Source organism: Ranitomeya variabilis, chromosome 3 (assembly GCF_051348905.1).
Source record: "Ranitomeya variabilis isolate aRanVar5 chromosome 3, aRanVar5.hap1, whole genome shotgun sequence".
Classification (NCBI taxonomy): Eukaryota; Metazoa; Chordata; class Amphibia; order Anura; family Dendrobatidae; genus Ranitomeya; species Ranitomeya variabilis.
In genome coordinates, this window is record NC_135234.1 from 461,718,870 (window position 1) to 461,734,627 (window position 15,758).

General features: G+C 44.4%; 1 protein-coding gene across 2 annotated transcripts in view; it reads left to right on the top strand.

The window, feature by feature from the left end:
• Positions 1-4,572, top strand: part of UXS1 (UDP-glucuronate decarboxylase 1) — a 148,013-nt gene extending 143,441 nt beyond the window's left edge. For both annotated transcript variants that reach the window (XM_077296603.1, XM_077296605.1), the window contains exons 14-16: positions 3,372-3,475; positions 3,663-3,774; positions 3,878-4,572. In XM_077296603.1, coding sequence (XP_077152718.1) covers positions 3,372-3,475; positions 3,663-3,774; positions 3,878-3,912 — 251 coding nt within the window. In that variant the 3' untranslated portion in view covers positions 3,913-4,572. The remainder of the gene's footprint in view (positions 1-3,371; positions 3,476-3,662; positions 3,775-3,877) is intronic.
• Positions 4,573-15,758: the final 11,186 nt, after the last annotated feature.

Sequence of the window (15,758 nt, forward strand, 5' to 3'; positions counted from 1 at the left end):
TCGTATGTGGCCCTCGAGGACAGTTTCTGATTTGCCTAGGAGTAGCAGATCGTCTAGGTAAAGGCACAATACAGATATTTTTGTTCCGGATGGTCGCAGTCACCTCCACCATTATTTTGGTGAACAGTGGTGCTGAAGAAATGCCGAATTGGAGGACTTTGAACTGATAGCGACGTATTTGCCGTCCCTGAGCTACTGCAAACCTCAGATAACTTTGATGTGTTGGGTGAATGGTGATGTGATGGTAAGCATCCCGGAGGTCTATGTTTACCATTACGAAGCCTTGTCCAACCAATGGAATGGTGCTTTTTAACTATTCCATCGTGAACCTCCTGTACTTTATATACATATTTAGAGGTCTTAAAAAAAAAAAAAAAAACACTATAATTTAATACTAGGAACACAGGGGAATAATGTCGTGATCAGCACTCTTTTTTCAGAACTGGGGATACCACCCCGGCAGAGAGTAACTTTTGGAGACCAGTCATTAAGGCGCTTTGTAACTCCTGAGATGATTGGGAGGTTATTCTCAATATTTGTGGCGGTCTGGAGGAGTACTTTATCTTTACCTCGGTTTGGACAGACTGTCGCACCCATTGATTGGGGGTAAGAAGTTCCCACTGGGAGAGAAACCCGGAGATCCGACCCCCTACAGATTCAACATCATTGTTTTTCTTGACATTGTACCTGGGAGAGCAAGATGTTTCTCTCTCTCCCTTGGGACAGCTCCAGCGTCCGGTTTCCCCCTTTCATCTATACGAGGACAGTTAATTGAGGGGGACGAAAGGACAGTTTCTTTTCTTGGCCACTTTGGATTCTGGCAGTATGTTCTTCTTGTCTGTTGTCGATTCCAATAATTCGTCTAGGGCTGGACCGAACATATACTCCCCTTTGAAGATAATAGAGCAAAGTTTGATCTTTGAGGCGATGTCTCTGCTCAATAACTTCAGCCACAACGCCCTTCTAGCTGAATTCGATAAGACCAAAGATCTAGCTGCCATCTTTACCGACTCTATGATGGTGTTGGCCAGGAACCCCGTGGCTTTTCGTAAGAGAGTTATAGACCCCAGTAGTTCTTCTCTTGAACACAAGGACGTCTCCCAGGATTTTTTCAGCAGACGATCAGTCTTGCGATCCATAGGGTCTCGTAATTGGAAGGAATCTTCAAAGGGAAAGGTTGTCTTTTTGCCACCTTTGCTACTTGAATATCCACTTTTGGTATTTCTGTCCAGCATTTGGATATTTTCTCCTCCAACTGCAGTCTTCTTTTCAGCTATATAGGTGTTACTAAACTCTTTTCTGGCAGTTTCCACTCATTCAGTATCCACTTTTGTACGTTCTCATGTACTGGAAGTATTAATTTCTTCTCCGTTCTTAGACCCTCAAACATTTCATCCTGAACTGTGTTCTTAACCACTATTCACACCGCTGTCAAAAGCTCTTCCTTATCTTCTGATGCAAAGTAATATTTTTTTACTGCTTTGGGACTGTTCAGTACCTAAAACAGATTTGCCGCCTTCCCACCACTCACTGGTGAAGTATCCCGGACCTCCCTGAGAGTCAGTCAGACTGCTCCTCTACGGATATCTTCCTCTTTTTTTTGCCCCTGATGACGTTACTGGGAAGAACTGGGGGAAAAGAGGCTAGGGATGATTGAACTTCCTGGCGAACCATTCCCCTTAACTCTTCTATCAAAAAGGGCTGTTCCTCTTTAACAATTTTGTCTGTGCAGTCTTGACACAGTTGTTTCTTGTGTAAAGAAGGTAATATATTAAGACACATGGCACATTTATGAGACAACTTGCCTTGCCATTTTGGAGCAGGATCCTTGTCTCCCTAAAAAGAGGAGAGAAGGGACCAGTAAGTACAACTTCCTAAGGATGTTCCTGCTCCAAAGATAGACACCATAGCCAGGTACTTACTGGGTTCTGGACCGTGCTGTGTTCTGAAGATGCAGCGCATGTAGCACAACCACCCTCCATCATAGCATACCTTGTGGTGCCTATCTAGGCTCCTTATATAGGAGTCGAGATCCCAGCGTGACATCCTGATGGGATGATCCTCCCCCTCTGCTTGAAATATCTTCCAGAGGCAGACTATTCCAGTCGTTATTGGTGTGCTTCACCCAAAGATCCCAGGACGCCAGGTGCGCTTCGATCCACTATGCCCCGGCAAGCGCAAGTACCCTCGCAAGCGGTTCTTCCGGTGGTTCATTCCACCGTGGAACACAAACTGAAGTGACGTCACCTGACCACCGCTCGCGTCTTACATCACTTCCAGTTACCACCCCTGACACAACATGAGGTGGAAGAGAGAAGGAGGAGAGGCGGGGAGCTCAGAGAGGCCCCCAGCTCCTGCCACTCTGCTTTAATCGAAGGCGCAGGAAGAGTGGAAGAGTCCTGTGTCCAGAAGAGATGGGATCAGCTATCAGGAGGTGAAGGCTGGAGCGATCGCCTGAGCTGCCCGGCTTTGAAAAAGGTTTGCTAGGCAGTCTGTCGCCGGCCACAGTGCACTGCCGGAGGACCTCCTCATGCCCCATAGTGATGGGAAAAAACACTGGAGAGAGGAAGTGGGGAGGCTATTTGAACCCTTTGTTTCCTGTCCTTATTAGGGCGGGGAGTATCTTTCTATGGTGCTGTCTTGGAGGGTGACTAGAGAAAAACTAGGTTTCTCAGGCTTCTATTATCAAATGGACAGCACATGTGATATGCAAGTTGCCATGTTTTGTCTTTAATGGCTCCAAACAGACAAATTTCCAAACTTGGCAAGATTAATCTGTGGTCCAGATCAAAATCGGACATGTCTTTGGGTAATTTTGTAGAGTTCTGCCCCAAAATAGACATATAAACTGCACCATAGATAGACTAGAATATGTAAAAGTTCTGTGCTTGAAAAACACTTGATAGAATTTGTACGTGTTAAATTGGTGTCTGAACATCATAGGCCAGCCATATTTTTATCCATGGGAAACATTAGACACCTTTGACACTGCACTTAAGATTGTAATTCATTAGAAGATGAGTGCCAGATTTCCACTAACTTGGTCTGGTGTCATTTTTTGTACTTCGTGGCTGCCATCCAAGGGAAAGGAAACTTCCTGGTCCGTCATTTGAATGCCAACATAATGGGCACTTCTTGCAATTACTTAGACCCCTCCAATAAAATGGTAAGATGCACTTCATGACATCACTGGGGTCCACTAATTGCAAGATGCCGACATTCGAGTGTCAACCAAGGAAGATCATGCTGCCCTGGTTCAGGTACAATTTTGCTCAGAAGTACATACTTGGCAAGGGTAGTACTAATCTATTTTTGCTTTAATGGTTCTAAAAAACACAAACCACTGTTAAGTGTTTATTCTTCCATTATAGGGAGTGGTGGAGAAATACAGTTTCTTTCAGAAGCTCAAGATGATCCACAAAGGCGAAAACCAGATATCCGGAAAGCCAAACTTCTACTTGGATGGGAACCTGTGGTATGTATACTGGAAGCTAATCATAGCATTATTTCCACAGTACAGTTGGAGATTAATAGATACTATATAGGTTTTATTTCTTTAACGTTATATGTTTCTGAATTGCTTTATTACTGCTTGTTGACTGCTTGGTGTAAGTTCGGAAAGCTACCGTAACATGGTTTTTCTTGCTATTCTTTCTTCTCAGGTTCCACTAGAGGAAGGCTTGAATAAAACAATTCACTACTTTAGCAAAGAACTTGAATACCAAGCAAATAACCAATATATACCCAAGCCAAAACCGGCAAGAATAAAAAAAGGTAGAATGCGACATAACTGAACACTCCGTGAAGAAGAACGGCTATCTTGATGGTTTACAGGATGTAATTTTTGTTCTCCCTTTCCCCTTGTTTCTTTTACAAGAAAATAGACTTCTGAGGGGGTATCATGAAGAATAAAACTGGAATTTCCCTATGAAGCTTGCTTTAAAGGAATGGATGTGCCTATTAACATTTGAGAACTGCAAACATTGCCTTGCACTTTTTAAAGATGTCTTTCTATGTACAGTAGAGTAGGAAATCCATGGAAATCTCCACATTTTATATATCTTGCTGTGACTGTTTTTGGCAACTGTCTCAGGACAGGTCAGCCCTATTGCTGGTGGTGGGGCCAGCTAAGAATCACCATTTAGTCCTTTTCAGACTCTGCCGAGTACAACGGGTTTAAATTACTAGTTTCTTTTTGAAGCTGAAGTGAACATGGAAATAAAAATGCCAATTTATTTATATATGTATAAAAGATATGGTAGGTACTTTAATATGGTATGTACTCTATGCATTACATGGGGCAGTCTTGTAAGGGTCCACTCTTTCATACTGCCAATTTAAATATACTCCTGAAGAGTGGGAAAACATGTGGGTAAGCTTTGTGGTTTTCTGTTATTTTCTTTTGCCGTTTTTTTTTTTTTTTTTGTTACTTAAACCTCATCTTTGTTCTCCTCAATGTTCACAAAGCTGTAAATTTCAATTGGAAAGCAGCTCTGATAAATAAGAATATTTTGAATCACTATTGTGTTGTTAAGTGTATTCTTGGATAAAGAAAATAAAGTATTATCAGTTTATGGTGGTTGAATATGCGATTTTAATAAAATAAGAACAATAGCCAGCTAGTGCTTTTCTTACGCATATAAATTTACATTATGAGTTTGAATGAGTATATACGGTTTTTAAGGGAAGGTGCTGCAATTTTTTGTTTTGTATTACGGTAATTATTGATTATATATCGTAATTAGTGATGAGCGAGTATACTCGTTACTCGAGTGACCTCCAAGTATTTTTTATTGCTCGGAGATATAGTTTATCGCCTCAGTTGCATGATTTACAGCTGCCAGATACGCTGAATACATGTGAGGAATGCCTGTTTGTTAGGGAATTCCTCACATGTATTCAACGTTCTGGCAGCCGTAAATCATGTAACTGAGGCGATGAAAACTGTATCTAACAAATACTCGGAGATCACCCGAGCATGCTCGGGAAAACCCGAGCAATGAGTATATTTGCTCATCACTAATCGTAATCAATAATTTTTAATAAAAAATTAAATTTGCTGTTTTTATAGCTTGTTATATATGTCTTCAGGCACTGGGGGCTGCCGTTTTCATTTGCTGGTGTGTAAGTGTCTGAGCTTGACACTTACACACATCAAATATGGCAGCCCCTGGGCATAGGAGTTGCAGTTAGTGTCAGACCGAATCTCCTGCCTTGTCGTGCCTCTAGCTGTGACCTGGGCATGGCCCCCTGGGCTGTCCACCTCACAGCTATGGTAGGAGATCAGCACCATTTTCTTGAAGCCCACAGCTATGCTATGAACTTCAGTCTCCCCTGCAGGCTGTGATAGGAGATGCCAGCTGTGGAGGTTCTCCGCGCACACTACTTTAGTACTTTAGTTTCCACAGTTCAGCCTGTGTCCTCATAGGACGAGTTGGGAGGGAGAACTATCTGCTGCCTGTTATGACCTTGCCTCCTGCTCTCTGCACACACTTTTCCAGCTACACTGTCAGGGTGGAATGAACTCACAGCTGCGGCCAGGATTTCAATGTCCCCATGACTACCTCCTGTTCTACTAACAAAGAAAGGCAAAAATCGTTGTTTAGAGCCTTAATGACAGGAGGGAGCAGCTGCAGTCAGACTTTCCAAGCAGTGATTTACTGACACTGATCACGGAGCCGAGCGCAATGTTGTCTGGTTGCTGCAAGATTGGGTTTCTCATCCGCACACAGCAAGAACCAGAGCGCACAGAGGTTGGGATCACAGCTAGTAAATCACTGCCTGTATTCTGACAGGCTGCCTCCTGTTATTACTGCTCTGACAATTCCAGGCTGGGACTAACCCCTGAGCCCATCCCCTATCACCCTCCCAATGGAGCATATATTAAGAAATACTGTACCTGTCATATATAATACACACTTACTACACATACTTTCATAGTACACACAGGTGTATTATACATGGGTATACTGTTTATAGACAGCGGTGTGAAAGTTTGTCCCTTTCCTGATTGCCTATTCTTTTTCATGTTTGTCACACTTTTTTTTTGTTTCAGATCACCAAACAAATTTAAATATTAGACAAAGATAACACAAAATGCAGTTTTTAAATGAAGGTCATTATTCTTAAGGGAAAAAAAAATCCAAACCTACAGGGCCCGGGGTGTAAAAGGGACTACCCCCCCTTAATTTATATTTTAACTGGTTTATCACCTCGTGTGGCTAGGAAATTTGAACTCCGCTTCCCAAAGCAGGCCAAATTACTACCATAACTGTTCTCAATCAAGAAAGTATTCTGGAAAAAGACAGACAGGAAGGCTTTCATCCCCAAGGAGATGAAACCAAAGTACCCCTTTGAAATCGAGGACGGAAGTCTGGGATAAAGTAGCCAAGTTAAATTTTAGCCATGTGCAAGGTGTTCTGAAATACATTGCTTCCTGTTCGATGATGCAGGGCTTCTAATGGACAGGCAGACGTAGCCTGGTTTACAAGCGCCTACCTGTGCCTTGTCAAATTCAGCTAGAAGAGCCCTCTGGCTTAAAAAACTGGACCGGAGACTTCCACCTAAAGTCTAGTCTGCGGCATACCCTTTTGAGGGCGAATAACTCTTCGGGTCATCCGTAGATGAGATCTTGGCTAAAACCACAGACTCAAAGAAAGGGTTACCCCACATTAATTCCCTTAAATTCAAAACACCTTTTTGTACATCAAGGACAAATTTTTAGGGGGTTCTGAACCAAAGGGACTAGTGATGAGCGAAATATACTCGTTACTCGAGATTTCCCGAGCACGCTCGGGTGTCCTCCGAGTATTTTTTAGTGCTCGGAGTTTAGTTTTTAGCGCCGCAGCTGAATGATTTACATCTGTTAGCCAGCATAAGTACATGTGGGGGTTACCTGGTTGCTAGGGAATCCCCACATGTACTTATGCTGGCTAACAGATGTAAATCATTCAGCTGCAGCGATGAAAACTAAAACTCCGAGCACTAAAAATTACTTGGAGGACACCCGAGCGTGCTCGGGAAATCTCGAGTAACGAGTATATTCACTTATCACTAAAAGGGACACAAAATGGAAAGGGTCCAGAATTAAAGGAAAGACCACACAAGAGGACAGTGTTTTGTTTTGTTTTTTTTTATATGGGTTCCCTAAAAAAAAAAAAAGGGAAACCGATGCCAGTGCCCAGGTACAGTTGGGTTCAAAATAATAGCAGTGTGTTCAAAAACATGAGTTAATCATAAAATCTTTATAGTAGTTTTTATTTCCATGCATTGGGAACATTGCACAATTTTCCAATACAAAACATTAAGGAAAATGTATAGAAAATGTTAACTACTTTACAGAAAATAAAAAATGAACATTGGGCTGTTCTAAAAAATAGTCTCTGCATATGTCTTTGCAAACTCACAATATGTACTTTTTTGTGGATCACTAACCTAATAGTTGTATACCTACAGTTTGTTTGTTTTTTAAACTGCGTCACATCTATGTTGCATAAAGTTGACCAACTTCTGGTACCTGTCAACTGTTATTCAGCCCAGGATGCGTGGACTACAGTCCACAATAATTTTTTTTTTTTTTTTACATTTGTTGGCTTTGCCTCAGAAATGGCATTTTTTACATCACACTACAAGTGTTCTATCGGATTACGGCTTGGGGATTGGACTGGCCACTCTATAACCTCAATTTTGTTGGACTGAAACCAAGATTTTAATCGTTTACTGGTGTGTTTAGGGTCGTTGTCTTGTTGAAACACCCATTTCAAAGGCATATCCTCTTCAGCGCAAGACAACATGACGACTTCAAGTATTTTAATATACGCAAACTGGTCGATGATCCCTGTTATGCAGTAAATGGGTCCAGCACCATAGTAAGAGAACCATGCCCTTATCATGATTCTTGCACCATCATGCTTCACTGTCTTCAGAGTGTACTGTGGCTTGAATGCAGAGTTTGGGGATCATCTGACGAACTGTCTGCTCCCTTGGACCCAAAAACAATTTTAGTTTAATCAGTCAACAAAATGTTTCTCCATTTCTCTTTTGCCGGTAGATACGTTCTTTGGTAAATTGTATCCGCTTCAGTAGATGGTTTTTGTGGGTTTTTTTTTTTTTTTGGGGGGGGGGGTTTAATGGTGGGACTTTGCAGGGACTTCTAGAGATTAGCTTCACACAGGCCTCTTCTAAAGGTACCTTCACACGAAACGACTTTGTAACGATATCGCTAGCGATCCGTGACGTTGCAGCGTCCTCGCTAGCGATATCGTTTCGTTTGACACGCAGCAGTGATCAGGATCCTGCTGTGATGTCGCTGGTCGCTGAATAAAGTCCAGAACTTTATTTGGTCGTCCGATCGCCGTGTATCGTTGTGTTTGAAAGCAAAAGCAACGATACCAGCGATATTTTACACTGGTAACCAGGGTAAACATCGGGTTACCAAGCGCAGGGCCGCGCTTAGTAACCCGATGTTTACCCTGGTTACCAGCGTAAAAGTAAAAAAAACAAACAGTACATACTCACCTGCGCGTCCCCCAGCGTCTGCTTCCTGACACTTACTGAGCCCGGCCCTAAAGTGAAAGTGAAAGCACAGCGGTGACGTCACCGCTGTGCTGTTAGGGCCGGAGCTCAGTCAGTGTCAGGAAGCAGACGCTGGGGGACGCGCAGGTGAGCATGTACTGTTTGTTTTTTTTTACTTTTACGCTGGTAACCAGGGTAAACATCGGGTTACTAAGCGCGGCCCTGCGCTTAGCAACCCGATGTTTACCCTGGTTACCCGGGGACCTCGGCATCGTTGGTCGCTGGAGAGCGGTCTGTGTGACAGCTCCCCAGCGATCAAATAGCGACGCTGCAGCGATCGGCATCGTTGTCGCTATCGCTGCAGCGTCGCTTCGTGTGAAGGTACCTTAACTGTCACAATACTCACAGGTAACTTGAGACTGTCTATGATCATCCTGGAGTTTATCATTGGCTGAGCCTTTGCCATCCTGGCTATTCTTCCATCCATTCGAATGGTAGTCTTCTATTTTCTTCCACGTCTCTCTGGTTTGGCTTTCCATTTTAAAGTATTGGAGATCATTTTAGCAGTACAGCCTATTATTGTCTGCACTTCTTTATAAGTTTTACCCTCTCCAATCAACTTTTTAATCAAAGTACACTGTTTCTGAACATTGTCTCGAACTACTCATATTTCTCAGGCTTTCAAGGAGAAATGCATGTACAACATATCCTAGCTTCACCCTTAAATAAGGGCCACCTTATTCACACCTGATTCACACCTGTTTCTTCACAGAATGATTTACCTCACTAATTGAAGTCCACGTTGCTATTATTTTGAACACACCCGCTTTCAATTAATTATTCAGATACAGACTCAAAAACATGCATATGATGAATGGTGAGACTGTTGGTTTTCTTAGAATCTACTGCGCCAGCTGGTAAATTGTTTGTCGTGTTGTAATATAATTTGTACCAAAAATAGTTGTTAATCTGGTTAGTCACATTGGACTGCTATTCTTTTGAACACTACTGTATGCAGCACTAAATATTTCTTTCTTTGTGTGATCTGATTAAAAGCTAAATTTTCTATCCCTCGTCCCTTGGTAGCATTTAACCTACATGTAGTGCCCCCAAAGAAGCATTAAAGATGCTGTAGTAGAAAATAATAAAACTTAAAAATCCTCATAGCAAGGCTCATTGTTATACTGTGGACCTGAGAAGACGTGTCTGAGCTGAGCTCTGTTCATCCTATACAATATCCTGGAGGAGAACCATTCACTGGGGTCTCAAAAATTGTTCTAAGCATCCTGAGTGAGTGGGGAAATAGTAAAGCTGTGAAGAGGACATTGGGCATTTGATCTGGTGAAGCAGCACGTAGGAAAAGCTGCAGCTGCCATCTTTGTGCTTGTGCTCAGTGCAGCTTGGAGAAGGAGAGTGGCCTCCCCACGGGAATACAGCTGCATGAAGATCCGCCGAACACCAAGCTGAGCCCTCACCTGCTTTGATTCTCTCTGGGCTGCTGCCTGTGGGAGACCAGGTAGTTCGGTCTCCCTGCCTGGTCTGGGAGAGGTGTGGAAGCACCCTGGGTCCTAGCACCATCGGCTGTCCAGGCTTGAGGTCTCCTGCTGTCTTGTGGATGGTAACTGAGGAAGTGCCGGCTGCCGCTGCTGCCTGGGGCTGAAATCTCCCGGGTTTTTTTTTCACCCATGACAGCACACCTGTGAGGCATCCACCCAGCCAGGACAGGAACCTACTGAAATAAAAGGGCGGGCGGTACCTCTCCCCCACTTCAGTTGGGTTCCTGTCCTTGATGGGATTCCCGTACTGAAATGGATGGTCTCCAAGGAAAGGTCCCAGGTCAGTCCCGACGCTGGAAGAACAGAGTTGATGGTAGTGCTGTACATGGGTCCCCAGGGGGCTTGATGTACAAGCGGGCGCGGACGGCACATTCGGCTCTATCCTGACTTGCTCCGCCCTCCCCCTGCTGCGTACCCGGGCTGGCTCCCAGCTGCTTTCAGCGTCGTAGAGTGGATGGGGCTACTTTCGGGTGCTGCTAGATGTCGGCGCCTCAAGGCATGCTGGTAGGCACGCCCGAGTGACTTCAGGAAAGTGCACTGGAAGCAAAATGACTGCGCCCTATGCAATGCTGGCCAGTATTTGGAATGAAGAGCGTCTGGACTGCTTTTGCAGTCTGCTGAGCCCAGATCATCGCATCTGATAAGGATGGACCAAAGCAATTTGCAGCAGCCAGCACAGCAGACTGCTCACCATTAGCGTGGACACAAGGAAGGCAGCTATTCAAGTGGCAGAAGCAGCAGCCGTCCCAGCCAGAGGAGCAGGGCATCTCAGGGCTCCTCTGTGTCCAGAAAGAATATATCATGTGTCCCACCGCAGCCTCTGAATCCGGTGCCCTTGATTGACATCGGGTGGTGAGTGATCTCCGTGAATGTCATCATCCTAGAGAAAGGTGACAGAAAGAAGGGCTTTCCTGGGTTCTTAGGGGAGCAGAGAAGATCATCCTTTCTGAGGAAGAAATTCAATAGAGGACGTCCTCCGGGAGAGAGAAGGAAGTGGGAAGATAGAGGGAAAAGGGAGTGTGGATTCATGTTCGGCGGTCCTCTCTCCTCCACTTCCAATGAGGCCAGAACAGCAGTAGGGGGAAGGCTTTCACTCTTTGTTCGGGCCTGGGAGAACATCTCCAGCGCCTGGGTCCTGAATATAGTGAAGGAAGGCCTGAGGATAGAGTTCTATCATCCACCACATCAAATATTTGTAGTAACCCCGTCAGAAGATTGACAGAACACCTTGCCCTAGAGATGGAGATTCTGGGCCTAGTGGATAAACAAGTTTTACGCGAGGTTCCAGATGAACACAAAGGGAAGGGGTTTTATTCACCCCTCTTTTTGATTTAAAAAAAAAACCGGATGGCTCATTCAGAACCATCATAAATCTCAGAGGTCTCAATTGCTGGGGGAAAAATCATACCTTCAAGATGGAGTCAGTGAGTACAGCCGCAAAACTTCTCCATCGCAACTGTTTTATGGTGGTAGTCGACTTAAAGGATGCATACTATCACATCCCAATCCATTCGGACTATCAGAAGTACCTGATGGTAGCCCTACAAATTCAAGGAGAAGTCAGACATTTTCAGTTCCGAGCGCTTCCCTTTGGACTGTCAGTAGCCCCGAGAGTATTCACCAAAGTGGTAGCGGAGATGATGGCCTTCCTCCGCATCCAGAACACCGTTATCGTTCCTTATCTGGACAACTTTCTGATAGTGGGGAAATAAGGAGAACACTCTGCTGCGCGGTTGAAGGAGGTGTCAGCGACCTTACAAGAACTGGGCTGGATGGTGAATACTCAAAAGTCAAGGCTACAACCCCCTAAAGGTACAGACCTTCTTGGGCCTTGTCCTGAACTCAGAACTGCAGGCTTGCTTCTTGCCCATAGGCAAGGTAGAGAAGATGATGAACCTAGCCTCGGCAGCCATAGAACTCCCACAGATGGCCCTGAGAAAAACAATGTCCCTGTTGGGAACCTTAACATCCTGTATCCCAGCAGTAAAATGGGCCCAATTCCATACCAGACAGCTGCAGTGGGAGATAATGTCCACATAAAGATCGCTAAAACTGTGTTTAGAAGGGAGGGTAGGTCTTTCTTCAGAGATCAGACAGTCCCTCAGGTGGTGGACGGACAGGTCGAACTTGACGTCAGGAGTTCCAGGAGAAAGGCCGATAAGTGACATAATCACTACAGACGCCAGCATCTCAGGGTGGGGGGCACACCTGATAAGTCAGGCGATTCAGGGGTCATGGGTGCCTCCAGAGCTGGAAACATCAAATCTAAAAACTGTGGGTGGCAGAAATGGCTATAGAAAGCTTTCTCCCTTCCTGGGTCGCCAGGTCTGCATTATGTCAGACAACCAAGCCACGGAGGCATACATCAATCACCAGGGGGAACAAGGTCCTACTCCCTAATGGTAGCAGCCAACAGCATTTTCCAGGTGGCAGAACAACATTTCTTGTCCCTACGGCACTACACATAAGGGGGGCAGAAAATGTCAAGGCAGACTTCCTGAGCCACAAAAGACTAAAGCAGGGGGAATGGGCCTTAAACTCCAGAGTGTTCCAGCTGATAGTCAATGGGGAGTGCCGGAAATAGATCTGTGCAACAACAAGGAAGGTAAAAAGGTTCTGTTCTCTAAACCCAAGGGGAAACCCATTTGCAGTAGACTCCCTCCAGATTCCCTGGAACATCAAGATTGCTTACGCTTTTCTTCTGGTAGCCATGATTCCAGCGGTAGTGATGAAAATCAGTGATCAGGCGAGAGTGATTATGATTGCCTCCTTCTGGCCAAAAAGACCTTGGTTTTCCCTGTTAAGGACAATTTCCCTATCAGACCCATGGATCCTGCCAGAGATTCTGGACCTTCTCAGTCAGGGGCCAATATTCCAGACCCAAGTAAAGTAGGTGCAGGAAAATTCCACCCAATGTATGCTTTAGCTTCTCAGCAGGGGGACTTTGAGACAGCAATACCTCAAATCTCTCCCTCTCAAATCTGGAATTTAACCCATCATCAGGCAAACTCCCTATGACAGAAATATCTCTATCCAAGAAGAAAAAATAGAAGTGGCACTCACCCCGATGTTGCTGTGAATCAAAGTCCTTTATTCATATTACGAAGGAACAAGCATAATATGGAGAGGCGGCTGGTAAGAGTATCGGTGCAGGAAGGAGGAAGAAAGGACGACGTGGTCCTGGACCTGTGGAAGCGCACAAGCGCGAAACGGCCGTCGTCCTTTCTTCCTCCTTCCTGCACCGTTACTCTTACAAACCGCCTCTCCATATTATGTTTGTTCCTTCGTAATATGAATAAAGGACTTTGATTCACAGCAACATCGGGGTAAGTGCCACTTCTATTTTTTCTTCTTGGATTTACATAAATATCTGACGTTGAACACCACTCATGAGTGTCTTAATTAGGATCCTACGTCTACCACTGAACTAGCTGTTTTTCAACCTGCCTAGTGCCATTCTTACTTTAAGTTTTCTTGTGTTACAGAAATATCTCTATTTTCAACAGAAGCTTGTTGTGAATTCCGTTCTCGAACTCCCTCCTGTGGTCATGAATGGTACTTCGGCGAGTTCTGTCCGTGGACTCCCTCTGGTGGCTGTGAGTGGAACTGCTGGTTCTGAGGTTGCTTCCTCAGCTGCCCTCGTTTGGGGCTAGGTTGGCTTCTCTATTTAACTCCACTCAGATCGTTACTCCATGCCAGCTGTCAATGTATCAGTACTGGTTCAGATCTCTCTCGGATCTTTCTGATGACCTGTCTACTCCAGCAGAAGCTAAGTCCCTGCTAGTTCATTTGTTGTTCATTGTGTACTGAATATATTTCTTAGTACTTGCTAAGTTCTAGTCCAGCTTGCTAACATGATATTGCCTTGCTAGCTGAAAGCTCTGGGTCGCAGAGTGGCACCTCCGCACCGTGAGTCGGTGCGGGGGTCTTTTTGCACACTCTGCGTGGCTTTTTGTAGTTTTTTGTGCTGACCGCATAGATCCCTTTCCTATCCTCAGTCTATTTAGTAAGTCTGGCCTCCTTTGCTGAAACCTGTTTCATCCCTGTGTTTGTGACTTTCCTCTTAACCCACAGTTAATATATGTGAGGGGCTGCCTTTACCTTTGGGGAATTTCTCTGAGGCAAGGTAAGGCTTATTTTCCTATCTTTAGGGGTAGTTAGCTCTTAGGCTGTGAAGAGGCGTCTAGGGAGAGTTAGGTACGCTCCACAGCTATTTCTAGTGTGTGTGTTATAGGATTAGGATTTGCGGTCAGCAGAGTTCCCACTTCCCAGAGCTTGTCCTGTCTTCTAGTTTAACCATCAGGTCATTCCAGGTGCACCTAACCACCAGGTCCATAACAGAAGCTACTGGAAACGCTATAGCAGCAAAATCTTTTGATTCCATTATGCCTCCTAAACCATAAAGACCCCATCAAAGTGCGTAAACAAAGATACTCTTACCTCTGCAAACCGAACTGACTCCCCAGGAGACCTAGTGGCTACCCCATCCCTCTTTGCCCTTATTGAGGAATCGGAGTCAGGGAACAGCAACCTTGGCTCCGCTTCTTCCATTACTAATTCTCCTTTAAGACCCTCTATTCCTGAGGAAATACATGTCTATTTACAACAAATTCCCACTAGGGAGGATTTTGAGGCCCTCATCTTAGAGGTGAAATCTACACGTAGATCCGAGATCGCTGTGTTGCATGACCATCAGGTTAATAAATTTATTGCAGTACGTATAGAGTCATTAGAAGGAGCTCACAACAATACATATAAACATTTGACTCTGCTCCAGGAATCCGTGTCCACTAAGGCAGAAACTCTTAGGGCTTCTTATCAGCATTTAGAGGACTTCGATAATAGAGGACAGCGAGGCGTAATAATATCCGATTAAGGGGTCTTCCCGAACAAGAGGGAAATAAGGACCTCTCAAAAATTTTGGAATCCATCTTCAATAGAATCCTAAGCCTTCCAAACACTAACAAAATTAAGCTAGATAGAGCTCACCGTGCTCTAAGGCCAAAGGGATCTTCAGCTTTACCACGTGACACCCCCTGATGAAGGATTTATTCCAAAACGCCCGTCGGGCGCATTCCTGCATCCACTCACCTGACCGCACAGGTAACCATTTTATTCAGCTATGCTACGTTAGTTATTTAGATTTTTGCCTGTCACCTTGCATACCTTTTCTTTATCCATAGTGAATTTATATCTGTATATACTCCACAGGCTTTAATATACAGTGCCTACAAGTAGTATTCAACCCCCTGCAGATTTAGCAGGTTTAATAAGATGCAAATAAGTTAGAGCCTTCAAACAAGAGCAGGATTTATTAACAGATGCATAAATCTTACAAACCAAAAAGTTTTGTTGCTCAGTTAAATTTTTATAAATTTTAAACATAAAAGTGTGGGTCAATTATTATTCAACCCCTAGGTTTAATATTTTGTGGAATAACCTTTGTTTGCAATTACAGCTAATAATCGTCTTTTTATAAGACCTGATCAGGCCGGCACAGGTCTCTGGAGTTATCTTGGCCCACTCCTCCATGCAGATCTTCTCCAAGTTATCTAGGTTCTTTGGGTGTCTCATGTGGACTTTAATCTTGAGCTCCTTCCACAAGTTTTCAATTGGGTTAAGGTCAGGAGACTGACTAGGCCACTGCAACACCTTGATTTTTTGCCTCTTGAACCAGGCTTTGGTTTT